Source organism: Suncus etruscus, chromosome 9 (assembly GCF_024139225.1).
Source record: "Suncus etruscus isolate mSunEtr1 chromosome 9, mSunEtr1.pri.cur, whole genome shotgun sequence".
Classification (NCBI taxonomy): domain Eukaryota; kingdom Metazoa; phylum Chordata; class Mammalia; order Eulipotyphla; family Soricidae; genus Suncus; species Suncus etruscus.
Genome location: NC_064856.1, coordinates 99,930,145 through 99,943,482, shown reverse-complemented (window position 1 = coordinate 99,943,482; position 13,338 = coordinate 99,930,145). Strand labels below are relative to the sequence as shown.

Sequence of the window (13,338 nt, the reverse complement as noted above, 5' to 3'; positions counted from 1 at the left end):
TTAACGAAATACACTGTATGCTTTTTTCCACATCTTTTGCAGGGCAGCTTTTACATCCTTGTTCCTCAAACTATAGATTAAGGGATTCAGCATGGGTATAATCAGAGTATAAAATATAGATGCCATTTTATCAGTATCAAAGGAATGGCTGGACTTGGGCTTCACATACATAAATGTCAAAGTCCCATAGAACACAGTGACCACTGTCAGGTGGGATCCACAAGTGGAAAAAGCTTTTCGTCGCCCCTCAGCAGACTTCATCCTGAGGATGGCAAGTAGGATGAGAAAATAGGAGACAACAACCACCAGAAGGGTGAAAATCAAATTAAAAGCAGAGAATATCATTATTAGAAATTCAACTTCTTGTGTATTTGAACAGACCAGAGATAACACAGGCAAATTATCACAGTAGAAATGATTGACAACATTATAATTACAAAAAGATAAATTAAAAAGTTTTATGGTGATCAGAAGAGAAACACATGTGCTGTAAACATACGGAATTGCCACCAGAACCAGACACACCCTTTGGGACATGATAATTGTGTAGAGTAGAGGGTTGCAGATGGCCACATAGCGATCATAAGACATTGACGCCAGAACAAAAAGTTCATTTATAATAAACATGATAAAGAAAGCCATCTGTGTGGCACACAAATAAAAGGAAATTGTATTTTGCTCCACAAGGAAATTTACCAACATTTTAGGGCCCACTGCTGTAGAGTAGCCAATATCAGTGATCGCCAGATGTCTGAGGAAGAAGTACATGGGTGTTTGCAATCTGGAGTCCACTTTGGTTAGGATGACCATGCCCAGGTTGCCCACGAGTGAGATCATGTAGATAATGAGGAAGAGCACAAATAGGGGAGCCTGCAGCTCAGGGCGGTCTGTGATTCCCAGGAGGATAAAATCCTTGAGCACTGTGAGATTGTGTTTGCCCATTGATATCATCAAAGACCATATTCTGTAGAGACATCAATCAGCAATACTTCAGGGATTTCATCAATTAAATCTTATTTTTTAGTGTACAACTCTAAAATAAAATCTAAACTAAATTGTTTGCAATTCATTCTCTTTTAAAATCCACCTAACATAAATAGAGCATGCATCATTTATTGTATATTTTATATACATCAAGCTATATATCTTATACTTATCGTTAGAGACAGGTAAACTTTCAGACAAATATTTTTGCTGTTTTATATTTTCAAGTGTTGTCCCTGAGAATTTTGAAAATATTTTGAGGCAATATGATTTCATGACTAGAGGATAGTTAATGCTGAAATAAACTATTTTAATGACTTTAAAGACGTTTTACACAGAAACATATATATGGATGTATATGTGAAGCATAGACTAAATTTAAGGAATGAAATACAGACTCACACATCCATAAATCTTATGTACAGAGCTAAGGTTTTGTAAATCTTGGTCTTTTGTCATAAACACTTCTTGCAGTGTTTTGTGTAGATAAATGAAAATTATCAATTATTTCAATTGAAGTATCAATGTGCTTATTATGTTCGTAAATATATAGTAAATATCAAGTACATAAGATTTATGGATGTGTGAGTCTGTATTTCATTCCTTAAATTTAGTCTATGCTTCACATATACATCCATATATACTAGTTATTTTAACTAAAATACATACATTTCATGTATACATAAACATATTCATTATTTTTGTGTGATTTTACTACTTTGTCAAGTATATACCGAACAGTTTTAAGATCACAACTGAAGCAACAGTTGCTTTCCTTTGTTTAATTCTTTCTTATTCACTTAAAATATTTTGTATTTAATACCTACAGCCTAAAGTATTCTTTCCTGGGTTTATGTTTCTTAGAACTGGTATGTACCAAGGAATCTTAGCATGAAAAGAATAAACTGAGAATAAGAACAATATAATATTTAGTGGTGTAAAAATAGTGCAAAATTAAAAAAATTGAATTAAAACATCTTTTTATATACAATATACACTTCAAATATGGCATAGAATTATGTCTGAGTATAAGAAAAATAGTACATCAGGATTATTTGGTGTGCACTTTTATCACAAAAAACATGGCTTATAAAATATAAGATTCAAGGAGTATAATGTGACCCTTATCTCACAAATACTGAGCTACTGTTATAAAAAATATTGTAAGACACATCACTGGAATAAGCAGCATGAAAACTCTTGTTTCCCTACTTTGAAAAACAATAAAAGATTATTTATGTGTGTGAACATATTTGCATATATACATACTTTTAATTGCAGAGCAAAGATTTCATATCAATAGATCAAGACTTTCTGAGAAGCATCAAATTAGTTTTCACAGTTCCCATCTAAACTGTGTATCAGACTACAATTTTTAAAGGCGTACTCCAAGACAATGGCTTTTAAATGAAAGATACCACTCCTTGGCCTGAGGTGGGGCATTGAAAATATCGGGATTGGGTGGTGGAGTAAAATGTCTGATGAAACTTGGAGACAGGTTCTGTTATTTTTTCCTTTTTTAGAGGAAGCAATTTTATGGGTCTCCCTCTGGTGCTCGTGGCTTAATCCTGACTCAGACTTAGAGAACACTTAGAGTTGCTTTGGAAGACCTTATGCCTTATGTAGTGCCAGGGATCCCAGTCTGTGTTGCTCTGGTGCAAGGCACCCTCACTCTGCACTATTCTTCTGGTCTTCAGTTTCTCCTTTTTCACTTACAGAAGTTATATTCCCACAAAGGCTGCTGAGAAATCTTTTTTAAATTACAAAAAGGGTAGTTTACAAGTTAGTTTGGAAACCTCTGCTTCAAGAAATTATGCTTTCTGATAATTCCACCAGAAATATAATGTATTACACAGTATATCACCCCATAAAATTTGATCTTTTAAATCTCACAGTCTCCAAAATTTGCTTTCATATTTCACTACAAAGAGAAAACCCCCTTTATCTTCAACACAAACAATTATGCATGGAATTAAAAAATAATTATATTCAACTTTTAGATGACAATAGTAAGTACCTAGACACATTAAATGATTAGAGGTTTAGTTCGCTATTGTCTGTTTAAAAATAACTGGAGTTTCAAAATTGTGCTTCTTTTTCTTTCAGACTTGATTCCCTATTTTAAGTTTTGCTTTCAGTTTGGATTACTTTTTAATAAAAAAAATTGGTGGGGCTCACACCTGACTATTAATAAGGATTCCTCCTTCTCTGTTCTCACGGATCACTCGTTTCAGTGTCTGAAGACCATATTTGATGCTGGGAATTATACCCAGGTTGATCACTGAATGGCAAACACTTTACCTGCTCTTTTATTTTTTGGGGGGTGTGGGGGTCACACCGGTGGCACTGCGGGGTACTCCTGGCTATGCACTCAGAAATCGCTCCTGGCAGGAAACGGGATCATAAGGGATGCTGGATTTTGCTGACAGCATGAAAGGCTGCCTTATCGCTGTGCTACTGCTCTGGCCTTCTATTTCTCAGGTCCCTGACCTCTATTTCTAACTGATTAAATATCTATATGTGCATATTACAATATTTTCCCAGTGCCAGGAAGAATAAAAGAAAAGCCAAAACATTTAAAAGATCTGTGGCACTTGAGAAAATATCTAAAAATTAAATTTGAAATAAGAGAAACATTCTATTATCAGATATGATCATAAACAAAATTCACAAAAAATGAGTCAGAAATTCTAGCATAAAACTAATATTTGCAATATAATAAAAACTTGTTCTTACAGATGACCCTCAAGCCAATCAGACACATTAAGGACATGGAACCACATATTATGTTTACCTATACTGAAACTTTTGTCTTGGTTCCTCCATGAGCTTCAGACCTTAGCATTGTGAGAACAATTTATGGATTCTTTTTCACCCTTTGAGACTCTCTGGGAAGATGAAAACAATTTCATGGCTTGCCCTGGAGAATTTGAGAGCTTAACTGTGAAGGAAAGAGTGAGGGACTGTTTATAATTGTTTTGAGAACACTTCGTATTCTCCAACAATGAGTTAGGTTGTTTACTTTAACATTAGATTTACACCTTTCTTCTTAATTAATATCAAATTTATCAAATCTTGTCTGTACTCCATTGCATCAGTTCTTCTGTGCTAGCCTTCTCCCTAGGGTTGCTCTCTGTCTTGAGTTTTGAATAATATTATCAGGTGGGGATCTAGATTAATATATTTTCTCTACACAAAATACTTGCCACTGTTTCTTAGATATGCACTAGATACTACAAATGCATTAAATATGAACCAAGCATTTTCTTATCATGTTATTAAAATATTTAATATTTGAAAAGGAGCTTGATATATAAATATACAGTGTTTTAATTTTTCAATAATATTGTATGCTTTGCCATGAAAAGAGGAATTGTGATTCAAGTTTTCTCTCTTATTTCTTTTTCTTTTTTATAATTTTTATTGTGACCAATGTGAATTACAAGTATTTCACCGTTATATTTAAGGTACATTATGACAGTCAATTAGGGTTATTATCACCACTAGTGTTTTCCTTCCTCTTCTCCTTTTCCCAGCATGCACCCCATACCTCCCCCCTTAGAGTCCCCTAGACTGCTAGGGTAAAAGGTCCCCTTTATATATAATTTATTGTAGAACGTAATTCTGATGTTGTTGACTTTGGGTTTGGTATTTAAGCCTGATCATTATTTCTACTCAATGTTCATGTGACTATTTGCTCCGTGTACCATCCACTTTTTTCCCCCTCAATTTATGAGGCAGAACAAAGTGACCTGCTTTTAAAAAGTCTTATTTCAGAAGAATATAATATTTTAAAATATTGTCTATTTGACTGCCTTTGTACTATTTTAATAATTTTTAAAAGAAGTTATTTAAGTATGCAGAATTATTTACACAATAGCAGAGTGAAGTTTTGTGTATGAGTTTTCTCTCCCCACTCCCACCTCTGAAGATAAATATTTTGGAAGGCAGCTATGCTCACCGTTATACCACTCAAGGAGGAAAACATTTTGAATCAAATCAACCCTACTGTAAAATATCAAAGCATAACATTTTCTATTGAATATATTTTTCCTGATTTTTATACCTTTTCATGTATTAGTACATTTGTATCTATTTGCTGCTTTCCACAGCTGTCAGAATTAAAACTTAATCCATAACCATCAAGTTCCTTTATTCTTTTCATTTAGACATGCCTTTCCCTTATCTATACTCTGATGCTGGACATCTATTTCTTTGTGACTATAATTTATCTTTATTTTTCTTGTTTGGGGCTACGCCCATTAACATTTAGAAGAAGGTTTTATATTGGAAATGTGACTTTTAACCATAAATCATAGTTTTGTTCTTGCTTTTTCTGTTTTGTCTTGTTTTTGTTTTGGGCCACACCCAGGGGGTACATTCTCAGGGGTTACTCCTGGCTCTGAGCTCAGAAATCACTCCTGGTAGGCTTGGGGGAATATATGAGATAACGGGGATCAAATCCAGGTCCATCCAATGTCTGTCTTGTGCAATGCTATGACCTACAGCTGTCTTATTGCCCGTCCCCTATAAGCAATTTCATAAAGGTGATTTAAAAAGAGGATTCATCACCTTAATGTCAGACTCCAGTATTTATTAGATTGTTCTAATACAAATGACATTGACCTCTTTGATCTTAACTATTTTTAATATCTTTATTTAAACATCTTAATTACAAATATGATTGTAGTTGGGTTTCAGTCATATAAGGAACACCCCCCTTCACCAGTGCAACATTCCCATCACTTATGTCCCAAATTTCCCTCCTCCACAACCCCCTACCTATACTCTAGACAGGCTTTCTACTTCATTCATTCACATTGTTATGATAGTTTGCAGTGTAGTTATTTCTCTATCTGTACTCACCACTCTTTGTGGTGAGTTTCATATCGTGAGCTGGACCTTTCAGCCTTTAACTCATCATGAGAATTATTGCAAAAATGTCTTATTTTTCTTAAAACCCATAGATGAGTGAGACTATTCTGTGTCTATCTCTCTCCTTCTGACTTATTTCACTTAGCATAATAGTTCCCGTGTACATCCACATACAGGAAAATTTCATAACTTCATCCCTCCCGATGGCAGCATAATATTCTATTGTGTATATGAACCACAGTTTCTTAAGCCATTCCTCTGTTGAAGGGCATCTTGGTTGTTTGCAGAGTCTGGCTACGATAAATAATGCTGCAATGAATATAGGTGCGAGGAAGGAATATTTGTAGTGTATTTTTGTGTTCCTAGGGTCTATCCCTAGAAGTGGTATATTTGAATCATATGGGAGCTCAATTTTCAGTGTTTTGAGGAATCTTCATACTGTATTGTTTTCCATAAAGGTTGGACTAGATGGCATTCCCACCAGCATGAATAAAAGTTCCTTTCTCTCCACATCCTGCCAGCACTGCTTGTTCTTATGCTTTGAAATGTGTGCTAATCTCTGTGGTGTGAGATGGTACCTCATTGTGTTTTGATTTGCATCTCCCTGATGATTAATGATGTTAACTTTAATAAATATTTTGAGGTCATTTACACTAACTTTGGGTACTACATAGGACTTTTCAGTATGTTCTCATCCAAAAGTTTTATATTATTTTGCATTTTGTTTGTTTATTAGTTAGAATGAATCTTAGTTGTTTAATCTTAAGTCAACATTGTGTTTTGTGTGTGTGTGTGTGTGTGTGTGTGTTTTCGTTTTATGGGCCACACTGGCAGCACTCAGATGTTGCTCCTGACTGTGTGCTCAGAAATAGTTCTTGGCTCAGGGACCATATAGGATGCCTGGAATTCAACCTAGGTTGACTGTGGAAGGTGCCAAGGCCCCACCATAAGTAGTTAGTGGGCATGCACTTATGCAATTTTTCAAACATGATATTCTTTTTTGAATGAACTCTAATTTTCTTTGAAAAAAATTTGTCAGCATCTGCAATGGTCTGCATATTGCTAATGATTCTGTCCTACTGATTCATCTATTAGTCTATCAAATTCAGTTTGTGAGTATCTTCAGGAACTGCAGCATTTCCTTCTTGTTATCTACAATTAAAATATATTTTAACTATTCTAACTTCTTGAAATTTCTATAAACTTAAAGACAAATTCATGAAACATTTCATTTCATCTTTAGTCCAGCTGTTTGAAAATGTATGTAATATATACAGCACAACTTTTGTTATCATTAAGAAAAATTGTGTATTAATCTTCATCCTAAAATACAAGAAATGATTTAATTGGCTGAAGAAAGATATGATATATAATTGTGATACACTTATGTATATTGTATTTATTTATTTTACTCTCCTTATGAGTTTTTGCTTATTTTTGATATCAGGTGAGGTGTTTTATTTTTGTTTTGTTTTGTTTTTCGGTTTTTGGGTCACACCTGGTGACACTCAGATTACTCCTGGATATATGCTCAGAAATTGCTCCTGGCTTGAGGACCATATGGGATGCGGGATCGAACCCAGTTCTATCCTGGGTAGCCACATTCTAGGCAAACACCCTACCATGGTGCTATCACTCCTGTCCCAAAGTGAGATTTTTTTTTTTTTTTGGTTTTTGGGTCACACCTGACAGTGCTCAGGGATTACTTCTGTCTCTATGCTCAGAAATCACTTCTGGCAGGCTCAGGGGACCATATAGGATGCTGGGATTCGAACCACTGTCCTTCTGCATGCAAGGCAAATGCCTTACCTCCATGCTATCTCTCCATCCCCCAGCAAAGTGAGATATTTTTAAAAGAAAGTTGTGAGTACACTTTTTTTTTGTTTGTTTGTTTTTTTGGGGGGGCCACACCCGGCGGTGCTCAGGGGTCACTCCTGGCTCTCTGCTCAGAAATAGCTCCTGACAGGCACGGGGGACCATATGGGACAACGGGATTTGAACCAACTACCTTTGGTCCTGGATTGGCTGCTTGCAAGGCAAACACCACTGTGCTATCTCTCCGGGCCCGTGAGTACACTTTTTATAATTTTTTGGACATTTGAATTTTGAAATATTCTGACTCTCCCTCTAGACACAAATAACAGCTTGCATTCTTATTTTTTGGTGTCTGTTTTTTGGCCATACTCAGTGGTGCTCAAGGGTTACTCCTGGCTCTGTGCTCAGAAATCACTTCTGAAAGGCATGGGGAACCATATGGGATGCTAGGATTTGAACCGTGGTCTGTCCTGGATCGACTACGTGCAAGGCAAAAAACCATTGCTACGCTATCTCTTCAGCCTCTAAATTATAGTTTTCTGCTCAAGTAATTTGATCTAATTTTGGAGTGACAGGGAAATTATCTCTTTGTAATCCTGGTTATTCTTGAATCTTTTACTGTCCTTTCCATACTAACATTCAGGATAAGTTTTCTTTCTGATAAAAATTCTTATTTAAATAGATGTTTTATAAACATTAATTATGATTTTCATGAATATTTTAAATAATTTTATTGAATATAAAATTTATTTATAATTAAAATATCTATCATCATTTAATTCATGTACCAGTATATATTAACTTTTTATATTATATAAAATAAAAACTATAAAATTTTTCATACCTTATATTCAGAAACTAATTCAAAAACTAAACAAAAACTAATTCTTTTTGTTTTTGGCTTTTGGTTCATACACTCAGCAGTGCTCAGGGTTTACTCCTGGCTCTGTGCTCAGAAATTGCTCCTGGCAGGCACGGGGGACCATATGGGATGCCGGGATTCAAACCACCACTAATCCTGGGTCCTCTTGCAAGGCAAACTCCCTACTGCTATGCTATCTCTTCAGCCCCAACAGAAACTAATTTTAAAAAAGTAATATATCAGGGCCGGAGAGATAGCATGGAGGTAAGGTGTTTGCCTTTCATGCAGAAGGTCATCGGTTCGAATCCCGGCGTCCCATATGGTCCCCCGTGCCTGCCAGGAGCAATTTCTGAGCCTAGAGCCAGGAATAACCCCTGAGCACTGCCGGGTGTGACCCAAAAACCACACATACACACAAAAAGTAATATATCAGGGCCCTGAGTGGTGGCACACCAGTAGAGTGTTTGCCTTGCACGTGGCTGACCCAGGACAGACCGCAGTCGATCCCCCACGTTCCATATGGTCCCCAAGCTAGTAGCGACTCTGAGCACAAAGACAGGAGTAACCCCTGAGCTTCACTGAGTGTGGCGAAAGAAAGAAAGAAAGAAAGAAAGAAAGAAAGAAAGAAAGAAAGAAAGAAAGAAAGAAAGAAAGAAAGAAAAAAGAAAGAAAGAAAAGAAAGAAAAGAAAGAAAGAAAGAAAGAAAGAAAGAAAGAAAGAAAGAAAGAAAGAAAGAAGAAAGAGAAGAAAGAGAGAAAGAGAGAGAGAGAGAGAAGAGAGAAAGAAAGAAAGAAAGAAGAAAGAAAGAAAGAAGAAAAAGAAAGAAAAGAGAAAGAAAGAAAGAAAGAAAGAAGAAAGAAAGAAAGAAAGAAAGAAAGAAAGAAAGAAAGAAAGAAAGAAAGAAAGAAAGAAAGAAAGAAAGAAGAAGAAAGAAAAGAAAGAAAAGAAAAAGAAAGAAAAGAAAGAAAGAAAGAAAGAAAGAAAGAAGAAAAAAGAAAGAAAGAAAGAAAGAAAGAAAGAAAGAAAGAAGAAAGAAAGAAAGAAAGAAAGAAAGAAGAAAGAAAGAAAAATAAGAAAGAAGAAAGAAAAAGAAGGAATAAAGAGAAAGAAAGAAGAAAAATAAGAAAGAAGAAAGAAAGAAAGAAAGAAAGAAAGAAAGAAAGAAAGAAAGAAAGAAAGAAAGGACGGAAGGAAGGAAGGAAGGAAGGAAGGAAGAGGAAGGAAGGAAGGAAGGAAGAAAGAAAGAAGAAAGAAAGAAAGAAATATAGAAAGAAAGAAAGAAAAGAAAGAAAGAAAGAAAGAAAGAAAGAAAGAAAAGAAAAGAAAGAAAAGAAAGAAAGAAAGAAGAAAGAAGAAAGAAAGAAAGAAAGAAAGAAAGAAAGAAAGAAAGGACGGAAGGAAGGAAGGAAGGAAGGAAGGAAGGAAGGAAGGAAGGAAGGAAGGAAGAAAGAAAGAAAGAAAGAAAGAAAGAAAGAAGAAGAAAGAAAGAAAGAAAGAAAGAAAGAAAGAAAGAAAGAAAGAAAGAAAGAAAGACAGAAAGACAGAAAGAAATAAATAAAGAAAGAAAGAAAGAAAGAAAGAAAGAAAGAAAGAAAGAAAGAAAGAAAGAAAGAAAGAAAGAAAGAAAGAAAGAAAGAAAGAAAGAAAAGAAGATAGGGGATAGGGTGGGGAGGTGGAAGGGGAAAAAAGAAATGAAGATAAATATATCATTAGAAGTTTACATATCAATGAATTTTCTGTTTATTATTAAAGAACTACCAATAATCATATTAATATTAAATACATGAAATATTAGGCTAGCTTGAAAGTTAATATTTTAAGCTATGTGTTTTAACACCATAGCTTTTGTTTTACATTTTATAATTTCACATTGAAAATATCTAAACTAAGCCAAGAAAATACCAGAATTTATTTACTTAATAATACTAATGCCAATATAACTGATATTACTACTTCATGAATATCCAACAAAACCTCCCAGTAAAAAAAGGTTAGTTTATTAATATGTATGCTCAAATTATATGATTTATCCACAATTTAAATATAATCTATAAAATAATTTACTGATGTTTATGTTTACCTTAAATCATGGTTTTAACATTATAACCAATTTACATAAATGAAACAAAGAGTGATCTTTAATGACATATGCTGTATACTTTTGTCCACAACTTTTGCACAGCAGATTTTACATCCTTGTTCCTCAAGCTATAGATTAAGGGATTCAGCATGGGTATAATAAGGGTATAAAATATAGATGTCATTTTATCAGTATCAAAGGAATTACCAGATTTTGGTTTCACATACATAAATATCAAAGTCCCATAAAACACAGTGACCACTGTCATGTGGGATCCACAGGTGGAAAAAGCTTTGCGTCTTCCCTCAGCAGAGTTCATCCTGATGATTGCAATGAGGATGAGTAGGTAAGATAGGACAACTACTGAAAAAGTGAAAATCAAATTAAGCGATGAAAAAACCACAATAATCATCTGTATTTCATAAGTATTTGAGCAGAGCATGGATAACAAGGGAAGACTGTCACAGTAGAAATGACTGATCACATTATGGCCACAGAAGGAGGATTTAAAAATTTCTATAGTCAGAAGAAGAGAAACAAATGTGCTATAGACATAGGAAATTACCACCATCACCAGACATATTCTTTGGGACATGATTACTGTGTAGAGCAAAGGTTTACAGATGGCCACATAACGGTCATAGGACATTGCTGCCAAAATAAAAAGTTCACTAATAATGAAAATTTCAAAGAAAGTTAACTGTGCAGCACATAAATCATAGGCGATTGCATCTTTATCCACAAGGAAATTTACCAACATTTTAGGTCCCACTGCTGTGGAGTAGCCCAGATCAGTGATTGCCAGGTGTCTGAGGAAGAAGTACATGGGTGTTTGTAGTTTGGAGTCTACCTTGGTGAGGATGACCATGCCCAGGTTGCCCACCAGTGAGATCATGTAGATGATGAGGAAGAGTCCAAATAGGGGAGCCTGCAGTTCAGGACGGTCCGTGATTCCCAGTAGGATGAATTCCTTGAGCACTGTGAGATTGTGTCTGTCCATCCACGATTAAAAGAAATCAACCTGAATAGAGATATCAATCAGTGTAGACAATAGGTGTCATAAAGTCAATTGCATTTTTAGAACTTAAAGTCTGTATAAAATTTTGGTTTTTGGTTTTTGGGCCACACCCGGTGACACTCAGAGGTTATTACTGACTATGCTCTCAGAAATCGCTCCTGGCTTTGGGGACCATATGGGATGCCGGGGATCGAACTGCCTGTAGTCCATCCTAGGTGGAGTGCAAGGCAGACTCCCTACTGCTTGCATTCCCACTCCAGCCCCAAGTCTGTATAAATTAGTTAAAACTAATTTGCTAGATGCATCTAAAATACTCCATAACATTAAATGGAACAGCTATAATTTGAAGCAGAGACATAGAATAAGGTAGGATTGAAGATAGAGATAGTTTGTGACATTCTATTTGAAATTAAATCACTATTTGGGATGTCACTATTAGAAGAGAGGCAAAGTGACTTTCTGAGTGACATTAGTATGTTGCTACTTGCATACGGTGGCTACTTATATAAAATACTTCAACCATTTTTTTCCATACAAGAAAAAAAAAATCAGGACCCAAACAAAGACTATGTAGGGAAAGCACTTACCTAGTTTACTGTCAACCTGTGTTTCATCCCAGGTAGCCTATGGTTCCCCTATTCCTGCCTGGAGTGAGAATTAAATACTGAGTCCAGAATAACCAATGGATATTACTAGATGAGTCCCCCAAAATGCTTCTTCTAGGTTTCTGAGGAAGTAATCGATAATTAATATTTCAATGTGTTCCTAATTCATTGAAGTACATCTTGAAATTAAAATTCATAGAATTTTTAATGTATATTTTCTTTTAAGTTTTTTTGGTAGACATTAGGATTTCTATAACCCCAAAATATGCCCAAGGGTTTACTCTGAATTTAAGATCTCAGAGCTGACTACTGGAGGTGTTCAGGAGATCACATATGGTTGCAAGTTTGGGGGGTAAAACCATGGTTAGCCATATGCAGGCAAAGAGCTATGTACTATCTTTGTACTTAGTACCTTTGTACTATCTCCTTGGCTCTCTCTCTTTCTCTATTTCCTTTCTCTATCTTTCTTTCTTGTTTCTTTTCTTTCTCATTGCATATGTGTTAACATTATGCTACTTGAACTGAACCAGCAATGGCTCATTTTTTTTGGTCTGACTCATTGCCTGAATTAACTAATTTTTCCTATTATTTATTTATACCAAAACATATCCTATCCATCCCCAGTGCATTTTATTTACAACAGACACATTCTGAGATGCTTGTAAAAATTAAAATATATATTCATGGAAGAAACTTGGTGAATATTAATGAACAAATTAAGAAACTAAAAGAAAGTGAGGCCACTGGAATTTGTTTAAATAGTGACAATGCATCTGCATTCTTTTACAGAACATTCTATAGTTTTAAAGAAAACTAGTTATACTGTCACAGTATTATACACATGAACAAAAGTTTAGATCAATTATGCAATTGAAATAGACAGTTGTCTGCATTTGTATGTAATTCCAAAGTGACTTTAAGCTTAGCCACATACTAAGATTTCTAATTTATATTGAATTTTACTGTACTAGACATTAAATTCATTAAACAATTTAATAATATATTTTTAAATTTATGAAATTTATACATAAAACATAGAAGTAAGATAAATAAAAGTTAAATATATCTATATTATCTAATATAAAACCAATTGTAAAAA

General features: G+C 34.7%; 2 protein-coding genes across 2 annotated transcripts; both read right to left on the bottom strand.

Annotated features, from left to right (window-relative positions):
• LOC126018686 (olfactory receptor 8K3-like) lies at nt 1-951 on the bottom strand. Its single transcript, XM_049780785.1, has one exon. It carries the CDS (start codon nt 949-951, stop codon nt 1-3), a length of 951 nt encoding a protein of 316 aa, XP_049636742.1.
• Nucleotides 952-10,674: 9,723 nt separating this feature from the next.
• LOC126018685 (olfactory receptor 8K3-like) lies at nt 10,675-11,616 on the bottom strand. The gene has a single exon (XM_049780784.1). It carries the CDS (start codon nt 11,614-11,616, stop codon nt 10,675-10,677), a length of 942 nt encoding a protein of 313 aa, XP_049636741.1.
• Between the last annotated feature and the right edge of the window lie 1,722 nt (nt 11,617-13,338).

Bases quoted from the DNA above. Each gene is read 5' to 3' on its own strand.
- LOC126018686 (XM_049780785.1), bottom strand. From the start codon at position 951: ATGATATCAATGGGCAAACACAATCTCACAGTGCTCAAGGATTTTATC.
- LOC126018685 (XM_049780784.1), bottom strand. From the start codon at position 11,616: ATGGACAGACACAATCTCACAGTGCTCAAGGAATTCATCCTACTGGGA.